Genomic DNA, 23564 nt, shown 5'->3' with positions numbered 1-23564 from the left:
TTTGTATGTACGTTCCTTCTCAATAAACTGACTTCTGGCAATAGTAGGTGTTCTCTGGAGCTTCAGTCATGGGGACCCCTGAAAGCAAACCTGTGTAATCCAAATTAGAATGCTACAAGCAGAAAGGAATAGACATACTATAATGCACCGACAGTAGCAGCAAGTAAGTCCAGTAAGCAACTAAGGGAGCAATCCTATGGCTCCTAGACAGCCATAGGATATGTGGTTTTCCAGGAACTGACCTCAGAGCCCGCGGTTCCCAGAGAACCGATCTTCCCCCCCCATTCCATGCTGCCTTAGAGGCAGCGCAAAACAGCCCTGTGTTCAGAACAGGAGCTTGGAGTGGGCAAAATGAGGTGTTCCGGGGCAGGGAAGGCCGAAATGCCAGTACAACACATCCTATGTGTCGTCCGGCAGCCTCCTCCCTCACTCCACATTCCCACAGCTAGACAGCTGCAAATGCAGAGCAGAAGAAGGGAACGATCCCCTCCATGCTTCTCCTGCCCTGCACTGGATAGGCTGTCGCCTCCGAGTTTGGAGGCGGCCACCTATCCCCATAGGATTGTGCCCTTAGGCTACAATCCTATGCATATTTAGACAGAAAAAGTCCTACAGCTCTTGTCATTCTAGGACTTTTTGCTGTCTAAAAATAGATAGGATTGTGCCCTAAACCAAGATCTGTGTGCATTCTTATCCTCTCTGCCAAATTCTCACTAGGAGGGTATGGGGTTAGGAAGACTGCTCCTAACATGACATGCCACAGCAGTCCATGGGTGGGAACAGACACCATCCATGAATGCTATTTTACTGGATTTATTCTGGTAACCATATGAGAACACTAATTTTTAGCTATGAGATGACAGCTCCTCTGTAGTTGGGTGAAGTGTTTCTTCACGACTTCCCAGTAACTATGGGACTCTGGGTTGCAGTATCAGATTCAGCCACAGGATGTCACAATGAAGAGAAGCTTGTTTTATGCCAATATTTTTATGCCTGCCTTTAAAAGGAATAAACACAACTTTGTCTCTTGTAAATATTCCAGCAAATGCATTTCTTTCAAGGGTGAATGTGGCAAATATAGACACAGCCCTTCCTGCAGCTAACCAGAAGGAGTCTGTAACTATTTAATAATACAGAGGAATAGTACAAGATCATATTCCATCCATAGTCCAGTCAATAACCTAGTCACTACTACACCCAAATGTAGGCAAAAATGCTATTTTGGTGGGCCCTGTTCCTAAGTAATCTATTTGGGCAATTGGATTTGTTTTTCACTTAGATCAGGATTTTTTCCTCCCTCGCTATAGTGAGCAGTGTACTTTTATCAAAGTAATGGGTTTTAAGTACAAAATGTACGACTTGTTAGATAGGCAGGCTTTAAAACAGATCATAAGGGGCCGCGGTGGCTTAGTGGTTAAGATGCTGAATTGCAGACTGGAAGGTCGGCAGAACAGCAGTTCGAGACCCGAGTGCCGCGTGACGGAGTGAGCTCCCGTCTTCAGTCCCAGCTTCTGCCAACCTAGCAGTTCGAAAGCAAGAAATTGCAAGTAGATAAATAGGTACCGCCTTGGCGGGAAAGGTAACAGCGTTCCGTGCACCTCGGTGTTCAGTCACGCTGGCCACATGACCACAGAAGCGTCTTCGGACAGCGCTGGCTCTTTGGCTTAGAAACGGGGATGAGCACCACACCCTAGAGTCAGACACGACTTGTTGGGGACACCTTTTACCTTTTTAAAACAGATCATAGTCAAGCTAGGAATAGATATACTGGCCAATACAACTGATTAAAAGTTATGCAACAGCCAACTTAAAAAGAAAAACTGTAGTAAGAAGGTATTAATACTATCTGTCTGAAAATGCATTTTATATTTAGAGTAGAATTGCCCCACACCTGATCCAATAGGACTAGACTCCAGACATAATGTTCCCTCTGTTCTGATCCTCAAGCTGTAAGACCTTTGCTTATGTAGCCAAAACGGTACCACCCATACATGAGGCTTGGGGAAAAGAAGTACAAAAATATTTTAAGGGCGTGGGGGGAGGACGACTTCAAAATAGCCCACTGAGGACCGAATATGTTCACTGGCCACAAACTGCTGATACATGGGGGGTAGGAAGAGGAACTGAAAGAGTGAACAGAGTATTCTACACGATTGTTAGTTGTCTGTCCTCATACACTTCAGTGGCTACTCGCTACTGGTTGTGTAGACTTGTATGCAATTAAAACTCTGCTACAAAGATTTTCCTTTTATAGACAGTAAGAAGCATTGCTGCATAGGCACAAAGCGTTGAAATATAACGGTGCAATCCTATGCATGTTAAGACTTTTTTCTGTCTAAACATGCATAGGAGTGCACCCTAAATGTGTAAACTACCTCCCACAAAAACCTGCACCAGGAAAGAGAGAACTCTTATCTGTTTTTGAATGTGTAAAGCTGCATCTTTGTTCTACTATATCAGAACCCATCAATGTACTGCTTATTTAACTAAAATATTTTTATCCCACTCCATAGCCCAAAAAAGGGTCCTGGAGCAGCTTACAGTCAATCAGTGAAGAAGACACTTGGCAAACACTTCACAGTCCTGTTGGTGTAGCAGGGGTGGGCAACTTGTGGCCCTCACAATATTAGACTGAAACCCCAATCTGCTATCCTGGTTCAGGCTGATGGGAGTTGTAGGCCAAAACATCTGGTGGGCCACAAATTGCCCATATCCCTGGATGAACACTGTAAAGAAAATGCTGTCCTGAGGATATTACAATCCCAGATTAAGGTGACAAGATGGGAGTCTGTGAGAAGAGCACTAAGAAAGTAGGGTGAGCACATTTTATTTACTGTGTTTTTGGACTGCCCAGTAACTGAAGTTTTCTGGACAGCATACTGGACGTGGTTGCACACAGTTATTTTAATTATTGCATTTATATCCTGCCTTTTTTCCTCTTGCAAGGAACCCAAGGTGGTTTATCTTCTCCTCCTGCGCTCCATTTCATCCTCACAACAGCAACCCTGTGACATAGGTTGGGCTGAGAGTCTGTGACTGGCCCAAAGTCACCCAGTGACCTTCCGTGGCTGAACCGGGACTGGAACTCGGATCTCCCAGCTCCCAGTCCAACACTTTCACCACTACACCACACTGGCTCTGCTGTCTTAAATGTGCTACTGTGTTTTAAATATCTGCACTGCTGCTGAATTTTCCTCTGGTTGTATTTTTATTCTGTAGTATTAGGGCGCAATCCTATCTGGATAGGTGGCCCCACCTCTGAACTCGGGGGTGACCGCCTATCCAATGCAGGGCAGGAGGAGCCGCCCTGCATTGTGGCTAGACAGCTGATTTTGGCTGTCTAGCTGCAAGAAGTTGGAGTGGGGAGGGGGCAAACGGCAGACGACACAGAAGTGCCAGAACGGTTCTTTTCGCTGCTCCGCCCTCCTCTTACGAGCGTGGAGCCGGTCCGTGCTGCCTACAAGGCAGCATGGGAGGGGGTGGAGGTCAGTTCTATGGCCATCTAGCTGCTGACTAGCGGCCATAGGATTGTGCCCTTTATCTATTATATTTTATATTGTATTTTTGTGTTTTTAATTTTGTGAACCGCCCTGAGAGATTCAGCTATTGGGTGGTATAAAAATGAAATAAATAAATACAAATAAATAAATAAATTTCCCCAGTCCTTTTAAGCAGCTGTGTCGAGATGGTTTTATCTGCGCTTCTTCTCCTCCTCCTGTTTTAATTCTTTGATTTTGATGTTTATTTTGATGTTGTCCTAATGCTGTGAGCCACCTCTGGAAATATTTACACATTGTAGCTGAAGGTCGAGGCATACATTTATCACTTCTCCCACTCCACCACCCGGCCCCTGCTCTGCGCCTATCCTGAGCCTGCTTCAGTTTTGCCCATCTCACTGTCCTGAGGCAGTGCGCTAAGCGAGAACGTCACTCTCACTGGCCGAGTCTGTGGGGGCGGGAGAGATAGAGAGAAAAGACCCTTCTGGCCAATAGGAAGGGGAGAGATAAAGCGCGTGCGCGCTCCCCCTTCGCCCCTCCCTGCATTCGACAGTAACCGTCGCCATCATCGCCCGCCTCACGTGCTCTCCCCGAGCCCCGCCCTCGCCGCGCATTCGCCGCAGAAGCGCGCGACGCGGAGAGAGGAGGAGGGGCGGGCTTAAACGCCGAGGGATTCATATTAGGCTCTCATTGGCTCCGCGTCGTGACCGAAAGATAAGGCGCCCAGTGCAGGCTCGCGCGCGGCCTGCCCGTAGCCAATGGGGACGCGAAGGCAATCTGAGGCGCCGAGGGAGGGGCTGGCTTGAAATGTGCGCGAGGAGGAGCGGCCGCCGCCGCAGCGAAGCAGGCGGGCGCGAGGTGGGTGGCGCGAGGGGCGGCGGGTCGAGGATGTGGGCGAGGGAGCGGCCGCCCCATTTGTGTCCTGAGGTGGGAGGCCCTGAGGAAGAGCGGGAAGCGCGTCGGAAGGCTTCTCTCGCTTCCCGGGTCAGGCGGGGTCGTGTGAACCCAACTCTGGGCGAAAGCGTGAAAGGAATGCGGGCACGAGAGAGAACCTTTAATCTCACTTTTACCACACGCGCTCTGAGCTGTGCACGTCATGTATGCCTCGCCCTGGCTCCCAAGAAGTTCAAGTTCTTGCCAATCTCCCCGCCCCTTTTTATCCTCACAACTACCCTGTGAGGTAGGACAGGCAGAGAGAGAGAGAGAGAGAGAGAGAAGTGGGCGGAGTGACTGGGCGAAAGTTGCTCCAAAAACAAAAGAGTCTTGTGTCACCTTAAAGGTCAGCACATTTATTATAGCATAAACTTCTGTGGATTGAGAGTCTGCTTCATCAGATGCATGAAGGGTTTATACGTTGTGCACGTGCGTGTGTGTTTACATACGGGTGGGTATGTAGGTATTCAAGCGGCCGCCTTGCGTGCGATTTTTGCGTAGGAAGATGGGGCGTAAGTCAAATAATTACACGCAGGTGTAGAGAGGAAAAGGCAAGCAGTAGTCATGAAATGAAAAATAGGAAGTCTTTAGTACTTCAGTTAAAGAGGGTGGGCATCTAGTGGCCCTTCATATGTTTTGGCCTGCAGCTCCCCATCATCCCTCACCATTGGCTATGCTGGCTACGGCTGATGGGAGTTTTAGGCCAAAACATCTGGAGGGCCACAAGTTGCTCGCCTCTCAGTTAAAACTTAATGAATGTTGCCTTTTTGCACGTGTGTGTGTGTGTGTATATATATATATTGTTGTTCAGTCGTGTCCGACTCTTCGTGACCCCATGGACCAGAGCACGCCAGGCCTTCCTGTCCTGCGCTCTCTCCCGGAGCGTGCTCAAGTTCATATTCATTGCATCCGTGATGCTATCTAGCCATCTCACCCTCTGCCGTCCCCTTCTCCTTTTGCCTTCAGTCTTTCCCAGCATCAGGGTCTTTTCCAGAGAGTTTTCTCTTCGCATTAGGTGGCCAAAATATTGGAGCTTCAGCTTCAGTATCTGTCCTTCCAATGAGCACTCAGGGTTGATTTCCTTTAGGATGGACTGATCTGACCTCCTTGCAGTCCAGGGGACTCGTAAGAGTCTTCTCCAGCACCACAGTTCGAAAGCATCAATTCTTCGGCGCTCAGCCTTCCTTATAGTCCAGCTCTCACAGCCATACATTACTACTGGGAAAACCATCGCTTTGATTAGACAGACCTTTGTAGGCAAGATGATGTCTCTGCTTCTTACTATGCTGTCTAGGTTTGCCATAGCTTTCCTCCCAAGGAGCAAGCGTCTTTTAATTTCATGGCTACAGTCACCATCTGCGGTGATCTTGGAGCCCAAGAAAGTAAAATCTGTCACTGCTTCCATTTCTTCCCCTTCTATATGCCAGGAAGTGGTGGAGCCAGATGCCATGATCTTAGTTTTTTTAATGTTGAGTTTCAAACCAGCTTTTGCACTCTCCTCTTTCACCCGCAACAAGAGGCTCTTGAGATCCTCTTCGCTTTCTGCCATTAGGGTGGTATCGTCTGCATATCTGAGGTTGTTGATAATTCTCCCAGCAATCTTAATTCCGACCTGTGATTCATCCAACCCGGCGTTTCTCATGATGTACTCTGCATATAAGTTAAATAAGCAGGGTGACAATATGCAGCCTTGTCGTACTCCTTTCCCAATTTTGAACCACTCGGTTGTTCCATGTCTGGTTCTTACTGTTGCTTCTTGACCCTCGTACAGGTTTCTCAGGAGACAGGTAAGGTGGTCTGGTACTCCCATCACTTTAAGCATTGCCACAGTTTGTTGTGATCCACACAATCAAAGGCTTTAGCGTAGTCAATGAAGCAGAAATAGACGTTTTTCTGGAATTCTCTTGCTTTCTCCATGATCCAGCGAAAGTTGGCGATTTGATCTCTAGTTCCTCTGCCTCTTCGAAACCCAGCTTGTACTTCCGGTAGTTCTCGGTTCGCATACTGCTGAAGCCTAGCTTGTAGGATTTTGAGCATCACCTTGCTGGCATGTGAAATGAGCGCAATTGTGCGGTAGTTTGAACACTCTTTGGCGTTGCCCTTCTTTGGAATTGGAATGTAAACTGACCGTTTCCAGTCTTGCGGCCATTGTTGAGTGTTCCAGATTTGTTGGCATATTGAATGCAGCACTTTAACAGCATCATCTTTTAGGATTTTAAATAGCTCAGCTGGAATACTGTCATCTCCCCTAGCTTTGTTGTTACTAATGCTTCCTAAGGCCCACTTGACTTCACTCTCAAGGATGTCTGGCTCAAGTTCAGTGACCGCACTCTCATGGCTATCAGGGACATTAAGATCTTTCCTGTATAGTTCTTCTGTGTATTCTTGCCACCTCTTCTTAATCTCATCTGCTTCTGTTAGTTCCCTGCCTTCTTTGTCCTTTATCATGCCCATCTTTGCACAAAACGTTCCCTTGAGATTTTCTTGAAGAGATCTCTAGTCTTTCCCATTCTGTTGTTTTCCTCGATTAATTTGCATTGTTCATTTAAGAAGGCCTTCTTGTCTCTCCTTGCTATTCTCTGGAAGTCTGCATTCAGTTGGATATATCTTCCCCTTTCTCCCTTGCTTTTCGCTTCCCTTCTTTCCTCAGCTACTTGTAAAGCCTCATCAGACAGCCACTTGGCTTTCTTGCATTTCTTTTTCTTTGGGATGGATTGAGTTGCTGCCTCCTGAACAATGTTACGGACTTCCATCCATAGTTCTTCAGGCTCTCTGTCTATCAGGTCTAATCCCTGAAATCTATTCCTCACCTCCACTGTATATTCATAAGGGATATGATTTAGGTCATACCTGACTGGTTTAGTGGTTTTCCCTACGTTCTTGAATTTAAGCTGAAATTTTGCAACAAGAAGCTCATGATCTGAGCCACAGTCAGCTCCAGGTCTTGTTTTGACTGACTGTATAGAGCTTCTCCATCTTTGGCTGCAAAGGACATAATCCATCTGATTTCGATATTGACCATCTGGTGATGTCCATGTGTAGAGTCGCCTCTTGTGCTGTTGGAAAAGAGTGTTTGCTATGATCAGCGTGTTCTCTTGGCAAAACTCTATTAGCTTTTGTCCTGCTTCATTTTGTACACCAAGGCCATGCCTGCCTGTTATCCCGGTGATTTCTTGACTTCCTACTTTAGCATTCCAATCCCCTATGATGAAGAGGACATCTTTTTTTGGTGTTAGTTCTAGAAGGTGTTGTAGGTCTTCACAGAACCGATCAACCTCAGCTTCTTTGGCATCAGTGGTTGGGGCATAGACTTGAATTACTGTGATGTTGAATGGTTTGCCTTAGAGTTGTACTGAGATCATTCTATCGTTTTTAAGATTGTACCCCAGTACTGCTTTTCCCACCCTTTTGTTGACTATGAGTGCTACTCCATTTCTTCTAAGGGATTCTTGCCCACAGTAGTAGATATGATGGTCACCTGAATTAAATTCGCCCATGCCTGTCCATTTTAGTTCGCTGATTCCCAAGATGTCAATGTTCAATCTTGCCATCTCATGTTTGACCACCTCCAGCTTACCTTGATTCATTGATCTGACATTCCAGGTTCCTAAACAATATTGTTCTTTACAGCATTGGATTTTCTTTTCACCACCAGACACATCCACAGCTGAGTGTCCTTTCGGCTTTGGCCCAGCCGCTTCACTCTTTCTGGCGCTACTTGGAAATACCCTCTGCTCTTCCCCAGTAGTATATTGGACACCTTCCGACCTGAGGGGCTCATCTTCCGGCGTCATCTCTTTTAGCCTTGTGATACGTTCCATGGGGTTTTCTTGGCAAGAATACTGGAGTGGGTTGCCATGTCCTTCTCCAGTGGACCACATTTTGTCAGAACTCTCTGCCATGACCTGTCCGTCTTGGGTGGCCCTGCACGGCATAGCTTATGGCTTCACTGAGTTACGCAAGCCCCTTCGCTACAACAAGGCAGTGATCCATGAAGGGGATGGATGGATGGATAGATAGATAGATATGCGCGCGTGCGCGCGCGCACACACACACACACACACACACACACACACACATATATATATGCATATGATTTCTGCCAGCTGAGGACAGCACTTCATACATCTGACATACTGGACACCCATCCATGAAAGCTTATTCTACAACAAATCTGTTAGTTGTTACGGTCTCACAAGACTGCTTCTGCTGCATCAGACAAACACGCCTACCCCTCTGGAAGTTGTTATTAAGGTCACATAATCAGCTGAACAGAGATTCAAACTGAGGTCTCTCTAGTCTGGTACAACTTAATGACTAGATCATGCTGATGGTTGTGTGTGTACAGATATACATACAGATATACCAGTGCCAACTAAGGTTCACGCTTCATACGTCTTTCAAAGTGGACTCGAATCCACAAAAGCTTATGCTACAACAGATCTGTTAGTCTTGAAGGTGTCGCTGCAACAGACTTACACTTCTATATGTCTGGAAGATATAATCTGTGCATGCTCCTACTTTACATTAACATTTCACAGAGGAAAATAGAAGAATTGTGTACTTCAAGGGTGGTAGCTATGTTAATCTGGAGCAAAACCAATTGGAACAGCCTTGTGGCTTCTCAAACACTTAACGAATTTATCATGGCAGAAACTTTTGTGGTTGAGAGCCCGCTTTGCCAGATGCATTATTCTCTACAGTTACATATATGGATAGAAAACTCATTGTAAACAGTGGGGCCAAATGGTCACAAAATACAAATACAATCTGACGTTTCTATGCAAAAGCTAAAGGTTGATAAGCCCGATACAGCGGCCACTCAAATCAGCAGTAATAGATGGTGAGTGGCTGCTGTCCTTATCTTGTATACATTGGTTGGTTAGTCAATTTGTTCCATGCTGGCTCTGAATGCCAAAAAGTATTTGCTTCTCTGTTAACACAGAAAAGCGGCTGGTGGTCTCTTGTGCGATTGTCCTCAGGACAAGGGATACTTCCTATGGTTTTTCATGAGATGGCCGGATTATAATTTTCCAATGAAATTTGGAACCTGCTGTCTGTGTGAAAATAACTGCTCACAGTGTCCGTCCCAGTCAAAAGTAGAAAAGAGATACCGTTTCCTTAAAATGTTTTGGGGTTATTTCTAGATCATGTAAGAAACATTATTGATTTAGAACACATATTAGTGCTGGTCTTAGACCATTCAATTGTGAGTTTTTATGTACACTTTCCCCCTTTATGTACACTTTCCCCCTTTTTCTTTAAATGAATTCAGGCAGAGGATATCTTGTCCAAAATCCAAATGCCTATACAGCTGTCCACATTATCCAGCTTAGTGTGCCGTCAGCAAGGTATTCTGCCATCTGTTCTTGTGGAGCATGGTACAACAAACTAATCTAGATGCCTGTAGCAATGGCACTGTGTAACGCGTTATAGAGGGAGTTAATCCCCAACCCACTAGTCCAACTCGCCTGGAGGACAATTAATTCCTGTTTTCAAATGCAGCAATTAATCAGTTGTATGAAAGTAAAGCCCATCCACCACATCTTTCCAGGAGATTTTTTAATAGCCTGATAACATGAGTCCACTCTCAGTAGTTGCCAGATTTATTACGGAATGGGGCTTTAATAGCTGCATTAAAGGAAGGATTTTGGTGGATATAGTTTCTCCTTCTGTAGTGCTGCAGCACATTATTAAATGCAGAGGAGCTTTGAAAATAGGAAGTCCGGCACTGTGTAGTCTGAGATGTTTAACTATGAATCCTCTGTTCTGTTTGTAGTCCTGGTTGCATGTAGGACAGGGAGAAAGTTAATAGATTTGTATGTTGATCCTTGCTGTTTATTTAGTGTACTACCCAACTAGCAAATGCCCCTTGGGGTGGTTAACAGTCATAAAACCAAACAACAGCAGTGAAATAACCATACATACATAAATAAAAATAATTCCACAGTGAAAGTGTTGCGATACCACAATACTAACATTAAAAAATATATGGACCCAGCTTCACAATAGATCAGGGTTGAGGACTATGTGGTGCTCCAGATGTTGTTGGACTGCACCTCCTATCAGCCCTGGCCAGTGGTGAGGGCTGATGGGTGTTGCAGTCCAGCAACATTTGGAGGGCCACACATTCTCCATCCCTGCTGCAAATACTTTCTGGAGTTAAATGTAAAATAAGCTACTGTGGCTTATTTGATCGCGTGAACCATCCCACTAAAAAAATAAATCTCCTGAATGCATAAATATTGATATCATTAGCTTTCAGGATGGGAACTTTGTGAGCTCAAATGGTTATATGTTGGCTTGCTAAATTTTCAGGAAAGAAAACATTGCAATTCCTATGTACATCTTCTTGTGTACAATTAAATGAAGGTGTAGCATCTTTAAGAAAAACTATGTCTTTCAATTGTTTACCCTAGAATGGCGAATAACAGAAAAACTGCAGGCATGAAGGTGGAAAAGGAAAAGAAAAAAATAAAGCATCTCATGTCAGGAAAAAAAACAGTGGAAAAGAAAAAGAAAAAATTGAAGCATCTCACATCAGAAAAGGAGCAACAGGTGCATGAGCCTGAGCTGAAAAAACCCAAACTGGAGGTGAGTGAACTATGCGTTTGTTGTATTTGTGGGTCTTTCTCTTTTCATATCTCCGGGAGCAGATGCTAGTCCTGATACTTGAAAAGTACAGACCTACAAGCACTTACAAAATAAAAGCTTTATTGGAATGAATGTTCTGCTAAATATGTCATCAACGCTAGGCTAGAGATTAACCCTTTTTTCCTGCTCTGATGCATTGAGTGAAGATAAGACAAAATTGAAATTGGACTAGGAAAGGTACCTACTAGTTGCAACTTTAGTAGTGTTGAAGGTGGTCTTGTATCTTGACCCTAAGCATATTCATAGGAGTCCAGCTCAGCCTTTCAACTCTCTCGTAGCAATCTACAAACTGTGTGCATGCACAGTTGTGTACTTAGGAAGAAACAATTTTCATGCCAAAAATCTTAAAGATATCCTGTGATATTTCAACTGTACAATGCCTAGAGCAGGAGTGGAGAACCTGTTGGACTTCAGCTCCATCATTGACCATTGGCCATGCTGGCTGAGGGTGGTGGGAATTGTAGTCTAACAAGATTTTGTCTATGAGGTGTTAAAGAAATATAATAAATAAAATATAAATAAATTTACAGACGGATAGGTATGTAGGTAAAAAAATACAGACACAATTGTGTAAAACTGCTAATGAGTTTGTTTTGCATCACGTACTTGCCTAAGAAACATATTGGTTATCACAGATTCCTAGCAAGGGTGCATTCAGTAAAGCAGAAATGTGAACAAACTTAATAGATTATGTTCCACAGAGTGTATGCACACATTTCTCCTTCATCGGTATAAGTAAAATGTTACAGGTGAAGTATTTGAAATCAGAGGGGGGATTTTTCTGAGTTTCCATTTGCTTGTTATAGACCACTGGCAAGTGCATAACTTTCAGGAAATAGATAGAAGGATGTTGACTCCCACCTGTTCTTTGGACTGTCTGTAGTTTCCTATATTCTCCTATTGAGATACAAAATGTGCTGTTCTTGTCCAACTGTGTGTTCTGGTGTTGCCCCAGCAAAAACAAAAAAAACGCAGTCACATCATACTTCAGATGTTACAGTGTTCACATGCTTTTCTATATGAAATAAAAATAAAAATTATAAGATATGAAATGGTCCTCAGATGCAGTCTTTAGTCCCACAATCTGACTCTTGTTAGCAGGACCTGACTGACCAGTCCCAGTGATCCTGCTGAGAGAAGAGGAAATTCCTCATATGCCCCTGAGTTTGCAGCCCTGTACGGATTAGGCCATGGCTTATGCTGAATACTGAAGGCAAAGAGTTTGTTTGAGCTTTTGGCATGTTGTTTACTGCATGTTTATATGCCATGTAGTGGTAACACATACAGTTTTGAGAACTTCCAGTATATTATAACTGAAGTGTATGATTAGAGTGGTAGTTGTATAACTGAAATTCTTGGCTGTCCTCAAGGAAGCAAGGTTTGTTCTTTGGTTTCTATAAATAGTGTTTTTGTTAGATTGGTGAAAAGCCAACATTCTTGTTTAATTTTAAAGCTGGGAGATCATTTGCTATATGGTTCACTTTTGATGGGGAAGATGTTTCACTGGTTCATTAAGTTGCTGCATTTAGATGTGATTTACACAGCTATTTTGGCTGCACATTTCCAATCTCCAAAATATAAAATGCAAATTGATTTTCGTGCAGAGCTGCATGAAAGGATGCTGAGATGTTTCATAAGAGATGGGGTTTAGTATTATGTTGACCATCCTTCTGATGAAATTAGTTCCCACAAAAATTCTGCTAGCATAAAACTTGTTCATTTGCCTTTAAGATATGTTGACCTTTCAGAACAATCTTGTTATATTGATTTTTCATTCATTCATTTCCCTCCTTTTATATTAAATAGCAACAAGCAACTTAAGTACTATGCTAAGCATTTCTATGAATGGTTTTAGAAGCGACATACTGCAGGTATAAACATAATGGCCCTGATCTCTTAACAATGCTTAAGAGATAAGGAGTGGGCTGTGGGATTGTGCATTCCCTCCCTTCTTGAATACAAATTCTCCCTCCTTTCCCTTGCAGCCTTAACTGTGTGGTTAAGCATTATATCAGCTCTGGTATTCACCACAGTTAATGGTAACTAGGTTAAGCAGTTTCAAATTCTGGTTAAGGGAATCAAACCCTGGTTACCAGTAATTTGACTTAATGTCTGTCAGTCTGTTAATACCCAGTTGGGTTATGACTAGTTGGGGAAGAGGAGTACTTTTATATCTTCACACAAAACTTAACTATCAATCATACTTTATGCAATCCTAGATAAATGTCAGCTGTGTTTCTCATTTTAAAAAACATAGGAAAAAGCACTTAAGTGCTGTGATAGTTCATCAGGAAGATCTTAAGGGTATAGTTGCTGTCAGTTTCAATGCTGCTGTTGTTTTTAGTTAGATTACAAAAAATGTTGATGTTTGACTTATTGTTTAGAGCTATATTTGTCATGAAAGTTTGCTTATTTAAAGCGTTGACATCCATAGACGGTGTACTGTTTCTGCCCATCTTTCTAATGTCAATAGGACAACATTGGTTTATTTTTCTTTCCTCAACCCTGTTTCTCTGTGGACTATTGAAGTGCTTGCTTCATACATCTGGAAGGTGAATGTAACTTCTAGCCTTCCCCACCCTGGTGTCTTCCAAATGTTTTGGACTTTAACTACCATAAGCCCTAGCCAGCATGGCCAGTTGCCAGGAATTCTGGGAGTCCAAGTGATCTGGAGGGTACCAGGTTGGGAAAGGCTGTTCTAGGGAGGCAAAAAGTCTTAAGAGTAGGCAAGATGATGTGGCTCAAAAAATAGTGGGAGCCCTGTCCAGATACACGCATGTTGAAGATTTGGCTGCAGAATGGCAATAACCAAGAGAAATTGTACACTGCTGATACTAATAGATCTTTTCCACAGGCCTTGATACCACTGATCATGGGATGGATCTGTGGGATTTGGCTGTATATGTGTAACCTCTTATTCTTGGCAGGGCAATCCCACAGGGTAGTGATGGGTTATTGCTCATCAATTTCATTAGACTTTCCCCACAGACCTCCACAAGGTTCTCTGTTGTCCCCTGCTCTGAAAAATTGCAGTGGTCAGTTTTACCTTCAGAATCATTGACTACTGCCCTTGAGGCATCCTCTCTGGCTGTAGCTGATACAGAAACCCATAGATTCCCTGCCTTATGATGCAGTTTTCCTCTGGCACAGCACACCTGCTCATTGCAACAAGCAAAAGAGGAGGACAGGCAAAACACATGGGAAAATAACAGGTTGGAGTAGCTGCAGATGCTTCATTGGTTGTCTTAAAGGTGCAGAGTAACTTTCTGTGTTGCAACCTGGAAACCCTAGACTTATCTCTGGTGACCTGCCAGTTATCCCATAGTAAATTTCAGTTTTGAAACATGGAAAAATTGGTGTTTGTAGGAGGAGATAACTCTCTTAAGACACTGGAGCCATGAGAACACTACGTGAGGAAATCTGCTTCTTATAAGACTTAAATTAGTCATAGGGAAATCTTAATTTGTTTGCTATGTTAATTGGTGGCACACTTATCTATTGCTTTACTTTCTTATTAATTTAGCCTTCTGCAATGACAGCAAATTCAAAGAAGTATACAAAAATTTGTTTGAAATATTTATATGCATATATAAGACTGAATAATTTTGCATTCCTTTGAATATTTTTGTAATGGGCTGAACAAATTTCCCAGGAAAGCATATTTGCAGCTGGGAAAACAGTTCCTACTTTGAAAATGGTTTTCCCAGGCAAAAAGCTTGCATCTCCAACTGTTTCTGGTATGAACACAATATTTTGTGTACTGTTTAGCAGGGTTTCAAAGGTTAAGAATTCTTCATCAGGCAATAACCAACAGGATGAAGATCATATATATACATTTTATACTGTATCTTAGGTTTATTAATTCAGGCTTAAGTTCAAAGTGTGGAGAGGTAGGACAAGAAATGTAGGTTCCCTTTTGTTTCTGAATGCTGTCTCATCAGATAATGACATCACATACATTTTTGAAATCCCTAGAAATCAGTCAGTTAAAGATTGCCTATTTACCTACATTTAAATTTATTTAAAACATTTATAGCCCACCTTCCCTTATTTAAAAAAAAGGCCCAAGGCAACTAACAATAAAAAGGTAAAATAAAGCAATAAATAAAAATAGACTTTCTAAAATGAAGAGCATATAGTGTCTTAACTAGTATCTTAACTGAGTTTTGCTCCCAGAAATGTTAGTGTTAGCCTGTTGTATAATGAAAGTCCTTTTCTTTTGGATTCACTTCACCAACTTTCCATGACTATCCCATACATATGTTTCTTCAAACCAGAGCTTGTCAATGTAGACAACCATTGGATCAACCGTTGCTCTCACTTAATATAAGGCAGCTTTCAAAAATAGGATTATGCTTTCAGGAATTACAGATGCATGGTCTCTTCTGTCCCTGCAAAGAGAATATTCCCCAAGGCTACAGAAGTGTTTTGCTTGCCTTGTGCTTGCTAGGGGAAACAGTAGACTTAGTGCTATATTAGCAAAGCAGCAGTATTGATATACCAATTTGTGTTAATGCAATGAGACGTCACAGCAGATAATTATGGCAGATCTCTTCCATTTTCTTTTATGTTGTTGGCTTTGATAGATAGCACAGAAGAGGAAATGCTGCTAGGTTTTTGAATTAGATCCTTATTGTAATGTGTGATGATGAAAAGCTGATGGCTCTTGTGAGTAAATTTGCTCTTTATTAACACTTAGTTACTTTGAATCTCATTTGCCATTTTGATGCCCATTTACCCAGTTTGGAGAGATCCAGCATGACTCTTCTTATGTTCAAAAGTACATGGAAACATTAGAGGACAAAAGTGGAGGAAATAGCAATTGATCTTGAAAGGTGCCCCCAAAGTCTGTCTGACCAGGAAGTAACTCTAGCCCTGCTTTATGTAGGAAGTCACATGACAGGGGAATTGAATTCCTACCCTCTTCAGTACTGGTCAGTTGAGAACCTATGTGTCACAGTGACCTCATGAACTGGAACTTTGGGAGCCAATTGTGATATTTCATTTTAGGGCAAAGATTCCCACATTTTCAACAACAAATAATATTATGCAGCCAGGCAGTCAACTTGACTCATTCCAGGAGAGTCTTGCTTGACTCTTGCCAGGAGTGTCTGAATGGGGCATGGAGCACTGAATTCAATAAGGATAATAAGGACACTCAAAGGTGAAGAGGTCTAGCAACTGGCAGGTTGATTATCCCTCTAAATGCCTATACACAAGCAATTTTGAAGGACTAAAATGATTTTACCCTAGTCAAAGCAGACAAATATGAATTGCAGGACCTACCTACATTGCTCAGTAATAGGGTGGGTGGAAGTAGGAGAACTCTTAATGAAATTCATAAACACCACCCTCACTTCTCCAGATTTTAGTCAAATCATACCTTTCCCATAGTTTTTGAAAAGCAGGAGCTAAGGGGGCTGCCAGAAAAGGTATGGGGGGAGGACCCTTCTGCCCCCCTTCCCCTATAATTCAAGCACAGGTGGACTTTCATCACATCTAATGCAGCATAAAAATCTATTTCAACCACAGTGGGGCTTTCTACTTACTTGGTTTTGTAGATGTTCAAATGGATTTCTGTGTCATGCTCTGTGGACTTTGTAAATGTGTGTCTGTTTTTTAAGGGGTTGGACATTTGTCCAATGAAAAAAGATATGGTCAATTGACTTTCCAAATATTAGCAAATAATGGTCATTATTTTTAAAACATTAATGTTATAAGAACAGTAAAGAAGATAATAACCAACAGGTTTGAGACGTGCTGATTACAAAACAAATTAGTTGTTACTGTAAAACAATGATATCGCCTTGAACATTTTTTGTAATGAATTCTTTCATTTCATTTCCCCTCTGCCCCACCACCCTTTCTTCAAGGAGCTCAAGGTGGCATACATAGCCCCTGCCCCATTTTATTCTTGCAACTATCCTGTGTAGTAGGTTAAGCTAAGTGTATATGACTGGCTTAGCATCGCCTAATGAGCCTAATGGCTGAGTGAGAATTGGGTTGTCCTGGCCCTAGTCCAACGATCTACTCCCTGCTTGGGCTCTTGTTGCTGTGTGGAAATGCCTGAAATTATAACATGTGGGCAGCGGGGTTGCTCTGCTGATAGGTTTGCCTTTGACTGCTTGCAGGGTTGGGAGGCAAGCAGCTCTGAGTCGTGCCCTGCTAACAAATGACACCATAATGAAATGAAAATAAGTAAGCTCCCATTTGTAGAGTGATATTCTTGGACTATTTGACCACAGTCAACTAATAGGCAGTCAGCTAACAATATCTGACCAGTCAGTTGACCAGTGTGCCAATTCTAGGTGCTTTCAAGTCTTATCTCACATTTGTTAGGGTGAGAAATCAGTATATAGGAAATAGGAATCTAAGAGGGGTCTGGAGAGGGAAAAAAATTTAATTTCTTTTACAGACCCAGTAAAATACTTGTATGAAATAAGATGGTTGTTGTTTTGTTGTTGTTGTTGTTCAGTCGTTCAGTCGTGTCCGACTCTTCGTGACCCCATGGACCATAGCACACCAGGGCTTCCTGTCCTGCGCTCTCTCCCGGAGTGTGCTCAAGTTCATATTCATTGCATCGGTGATGCTATCTAGCCATCTCATCCTCTGTCGTCCCCTTCTCCTTTTGCCTTCAATCTTTCCCAGCATCAGGGTCTTTTCCAGAGAGTTTTGTCTTCGCAGAAATAAGATGGTATCAAGAATAAATGAGACAATGGCTAAATATTCTGGAATTTTGAGGTAGAAATATTGCAGAGTTGTGCATAAATCTGGGCTCTGGAATTCAGAGATATTGTTGGCCCTCTAAAGCTGTGATTCATATTATCAGCTCTTAATGTTACTACAGAATTTACCAGAACTGTTTGTTCCAGTAAGTTAAAGAAGCCTCCATGAGATAATAAAACGTAACTGTTCAATCTCAGTTCCTCAGAGCAAAGCAGAGCTGGCAGCTTTCCTCTGTTGCCAGCTAGGATAGCTGGCTCAGCAGGCCGATATTTATTCTTAGCCTCTGGTGTTGCTGTATCTCTTGGTGAGGGAAAGGGAGACTACACTGAAAAGTAAAATAAAAGGGTTATCATATGTGTTGAATCCTGAGCCTTCTTCCTACCAATTAAAGGAAAACACCAATGGAATCAATCTCAACTAAAATGATTCGGGAGGGCAGTGAGAATACCTGCTTTGCATAGACAAGGTCCTAGGTTCAATTCTTGGCATCTCCAGTTGAAGTTTTTCCAATAGCAATACTGTAGAGGTCTAGCTGGACCAGTAGTCTTGGCACATTATAAGGCAGCTTCATATGATCCTAAATCCTGAAATCAGTGGGTAGTGTCCAGTGAAATGAATAAGAATTAAGTTAGTCACAACTAACTTAAGTCCCGTTAATAGAATCATAGAATAGTAGGGTTGGAAGGGGCCTACAAGACCATTGAGCCCAACCCCCTGATCAATGCAGGAATCCAAGTCAGAGCATCCCCGACAGATGGCTGTCCAGCCTCATCTTGAATGCCTCCAGTGTGGGAGAGCCCACCACCTCCCGAGGTAATGGGTTTCATTGTCGTTTTGCTCTCACAGTCAGGAAGTTTCTCCTGATGTTCAGCTGGAATCTGGTTTCCTGTCACTTAAGCCCAGTATTCCGTGTCCTGCATTCTGGGATGATCAAGAAGAGATCCTGGCCTTCCTCTCTGTGACAACCTTTCAAGTACTTTAAGAGCACTATCATATCTCATTTCACATTCATTTCAATAGGTCTACTCTACATAGGACTAACATTGGATACTACCCAGTGTGTTCTGTGTTAAAATACATCTGAGGTCATAAATGATAATTGCAGCCCTGGTAGCAGTTGTAGACTTATATCTCAATCTTATACCCATTTTACTTACCTATGAAGAAATTGTTGCGTCATAGTTTGTACTTGGCTGCTGCACCAGAAGCAAAGTGAGGCCTTGTATTACCAGCACAGCTCATAACAGGCAATAGTGATGGTCCCACTTGACATCGACATTACCAGCTGGTAGGACTTTTAAAAAATAATACTCATTTGACTTTGCTTTTTAGTGGATGCATTGGAAAACATATAAGCCTAATTGTAAAATTATTGTATTCTTGTTATTGTTTAGTTAACAAGACCTTGTTTATTTTTGTTAGCAGAGTCCAATGGCCATTGATGCAGGTTCCATTGGTTTGGTTCCAACCTTTCAATATGTTAAGAGGCTGCCTTAGATGCTATATAGAACATTGGCCCTAGCATCTATTACTGGATGCCTAGTGCCTCACACACAGTACCCTTTATTTTTAGTATAGAGGCCTCAGTTGGCTTTGCTTTTAAGTCAGAACCATACATATCAGTTTGGCCTCGTGCATAATTGTCCCAAGACTAGCAGCTTCATTAAGCGGCTGTCTTGACACACATTCTGAATGAATTCTACTTCTGCAAGCATTGCTTTCAAGTGACATCAAATGTCAGTGCAGGCTTGTTTTGCTGCTTGATTGCCCAATGGTTGACTTTGAATGACATCCCACATACCAAACCCTTCACAACTTCAGGCATCTTTTCTCACAGAGATTTTCTCATGGGTTACTTCTGTTACTGGGCTTCCACAACTGCAGATGCAATCTCACTACCTCCTTCACAACGCTGTAATATCTTTGTATTCACTACAACAGTCTGCGATCTCTCGATCTCTCTCTGTCTCTGTGTGTGGAGTTTTAAAGATTGTTTGAACTTATCTCAGTTTCACTGTAAAATTATTGTATTTTTGTTATCTTCTAGTGACCAACACACCTTATGAGCAACACACTGTGTTCTGACCACTCCCAAGTGTTCCACAAACAGCTCTGCTCTGTTAGATAACTGTGGGTGGGAGAAGAGAGCATGCTGTTGTTTTAACATTTACTTCTTGTGATGCTGGAAAGATGCCAGGCTAGCCAGCTAAAGGCATCTTTTTTTTCAGGAACTGGAGAGATGCTGCTGACTTTCCCACAAAAAAATCAGAGGTTGCTTTATACTTGATCCAGACTAAGTTGCATTTGGGTCCCATTATTTTTTAAATTTTAATTTTTATTGAGTTTTAATCACATATTTTCAATGTAATCAGTGAGGACATAAAAATATTCTAACAAAACATAAACACTACATAGGAAATCCAATTACAGTCAACTGGGATCATAGGAGTTTCAATATATTAATAACCTTATATTTATCCACAAAAGTTCTTCAGGGGTTTAAGATTCAGTTGTAATTACTAAAATATCTCTCTCCATATCTGACCATGACATGATGGTCCCCAATCTGTCTTTCTAACAATCCCTCCTTCCTCCTTCTTTTAATCACTTTTTATATCTTTCCCTGCCAGCTTCTCTCTCTCTCTCTCTCTCTCTCTCTCTCTCTCTCTCTCACACACACACACACACACACACACACACACAATCTTCATCCCTTTCTCCTTCCCTCCCTCTTTTCAACTACTTTGCAAATATATTTGCCTACCTACCTCCTATCCCCACTCTCTTTTCAACAATCTTTCCTTTTTTAAAATTTTATTTTATTTTTGCTTACTAAGAACAAAAACAATACCAAAAAAAAAGAAAAAAGAACAACAATAACCCTCCTCTGCCTCCCACAACAACCCGCTGGGAATATTTTATCAAACCAAATCAACAAGCCTTAAGTATAAACATATATTGTCCTTAATGAAAACTAATATATAACTAATACATAAATGTATTAGGTCCCATTAAAATTGATGTGAAAAGTTAGTCATGACTTAACTTCAGGTTCCGCTTCATTTTAGTGGAGATTAAGTGCAACTAACTTAGTCTGGATCTAACCCAATAACAGAAGCAGCAGCAGCAACACCTAGCTTTTATATAGCACTTTAGAGTGTTCAAATGCTTCACACTTGGTTATCTTTTCAACATCTCCGCTATGTAGGGCAGTAATACCCATATTGCAGGTAGGGTGTTGAGGCTGAGAGAACAGTAACTTGTCTTAAGGTCACCAAGCAAGCTCCTAGCGGATTCCTGATTCCCACCTAGAGATGAAATTTGAAGTGCAGTGGTCTTTGTTCAGAGTTCAGTCTCTTAGCTTCTACGCTATACTAGCTCTGTAGTAGAAGTGATTTATGAGTGGTACAGTGCATATAAAACTGCAACTAAATAATGAATGTGATCTACCATGAACACTTGAAAGTGCTATACAATTTGAAACTATGTAGGAAATAGTGACTGGGGAGGAATTTGGCCATGCCTCTGTGTTTTACACATGTTTTGTGCATGGGAATTAATTTCTATTCCCCAAATATTTAAGTGTCTGCGCTTATGCACCAAATATTTATGAAATTGCAAAGAAAGTCACTAAACTTAAAGTGTTTAGTGCAGCCTTTGTTTGAAGTCTTATCTGCAACAAGAAGCAGATTCATAAACTTAAAAAAAAATCTTATGAATTGCATATCCTGTTGTTACATGGTGCACCTATCTAAATTGCTGACTAGGCTTAAAAGCTTGAATAATGCTGCTGCATCGGTTGTTCCTGTACTATTTGCTGGGTCCACGAGAGGGTTTATATCAGGGGTGGGGAAACATTTTTTGGTCTGGTGCTGGATTGCCCCTCCCCCAACCATTCCGGTAGGGTGGATGATATCAAGGGGGTAGGACCCCTCCTCGAAGCCCCTTCCTGACATCATCTGCCCCTACCCTGCCCATTTTTGCTTTCTTTGTGCAGAGAGAGGCACAGAGCTCCTTGCTCTACAAGGGACTCTGCTGGTGCTTAGAGAACCATTTCCTCCAAGTCCCAGCTCAGTAAGGTGCCTCCTTTACTCACCATCCCAATTGGGGTGGCGAATGGCACTTGAAAGGACGGGACTTGAATTGTGCTTGGAGGAGCCACTCCAAAGGGCAGCTGAGTTGGGGGCCTTCTTTGCAGGCCATCCTAACTGGGGCAGCAAACAAAGAGAAGAGACTGCTTGGAGGAGTTTCATGCTTTGCCTGAGGCCAAGGGTAGGATCAGTAGGGCCCCCAGCCCCCAATTCCCTAGCTGTAGTGGGGCCCTAATCAGCTCTAATACTGTTTGAGAAGGAACCAGAACCTGCTGAACCTGCAAGGGGGAAATCTTGCTTCTCTCTATCCAAAGTATTTCCCTAAGCTGTTCTTAAAAGCTCTCAGGACCTTGCAGCCTGTTAGTGACAAGCATGAGGAGTTGAAGTCTAGGGTCTAACCCCAAAGGAGGCAGTGTGTTTTTACACAAGGGTCAGCCAAGGTCCCATTTTTCCCTTAAGCTCAATTTTTTTTCAGTGGAGTGGTCAAAAAGGAGTGATTCAACCCCAATAAAGAGCAACTCCATACCCCATCATGGCAGGAAATGTTGACATTGTAATGGTACATTAATTGTCAAATAGATGTTAGTGTCCAAACAGAAAAAGGTCTGATTCTGACCCTTGAGTCTGTGAGCCTATTCAGATGATACCCCCTGGAAATCTGCTTGTTTTAAGGTCAGATGTGAGTCCCAGGCATGTATACCTCTCCACCTCATATTACTGGATTCAGGCAATGCCTAACCCAGGAGATACTACATTTATTGGAACACAATGTCTTCCTGGTCCTGTGATCCTGAAAGCAGGGTTTTTGATAACCGGATCTTGGAGACTCTGCTGTAAATCCTATTTCAGGAGTTACATTTTATACTACTACTACTACTACTACTACATAATGGGGCAGGAGGCAAGTGAGCCAGTGACCTCCTGATTTCAATGTATGTAGACATTCTAGGGATGAATATTATCTGAATAGGCCCTATGTCCAAAGATTCTGGAAAGATAGTTGACAGGAATTAGCTAGATAAGTGGGACCTGCAACAAAACGTTGCACTGCATCTCCACCCTTAAGACAGGGGTAGGCAACATGGTGCCCACCAGATATTTTCTATGACAACTCCCATCAGCCCCAGCAAGCATGTCCAATTGAGAGATTATGTGAACCATAAGAGGACTGCTCTGATTCCAGGGCTCTCATTTCAGCCTGGAACAAAAGATTTGTAGTGCTTTTCAGACCTCCCAGGGCAGAGGGAATTTCAGGATAGGGGAAGTGAAACAGGACACCTTCCTCTCCCACCTCAAGCTTTCGTTTGTTGTGCTATGGCTCGAGTGCTCAAGTTGAACCCGAGCAATTAATTACTGTATTGCATGCTTTGAGGGGCGGGAGTGCTCAGGAGAGTGGGAACCTGTGTGTTCTTTTTTCGTTCCGCTTGAAACATCCCTGTATAATGGAGGGATTACTTTTGTTAACCCCATAGCATGCATCCCTCCTCTGAGATACTTATTAATAGGCTGTTGGGAGCTTGAGCAGGGCAATTCCCACTTTCTTACTGCACTCCATTTTCCCCCATGCCTCAACTGCTCTGAAAGGTAGGCTTAAATTCACACAATCTGCCCATCTTCTGGTTTCTGTAGACATCTTTTTCTTTCTTTCCCAAGGCAGATGTGA

The 23564-nt window shown here is 42.6% G+C and overlaps 1 protein-coding gene across 2 annotated transcripts in view; it reads left to right on the top strand.

Moving 5' to 3' along the window:
• The window catches only part of LOC146336476 (uncharacterized), a 196252-nt gene that overhangs the window by 11388 nt on the left and 161300 nt on the right, over positions 1-23564 (top strand). For both annotated transcript variants that reach the window (XM_084818193.1, XM_084818192.1), the window contains exon 7: positions 10850-11024. In XM_084818193.1, the coding sequence (XP_084674319.1) occupies positions 10850-11024 (175 nt within the window). The remainder of the gene's footprint in view (positions 1-10849; positions 11025-23564) is intronic.

This window comes from Heloderma suspectum, chromosome 12, assembly GCF_057233095.1.
Source record: "Heloderma suspectum isolate Gila_16-S chromosome 12, 16-S_ref, whole genome shotgun sequence".
NCBI lineage: Eukaryota > Metazoa > Chordata > Lepidosauria > Squamata > Helodermatidae > Heloderma > Heloderma suspectum.
The sequence above is the reverse complement of the archived record's forward strand: the minus strand, read 5'-3'. Positions and strand labels throughout refer to the sequence as shown.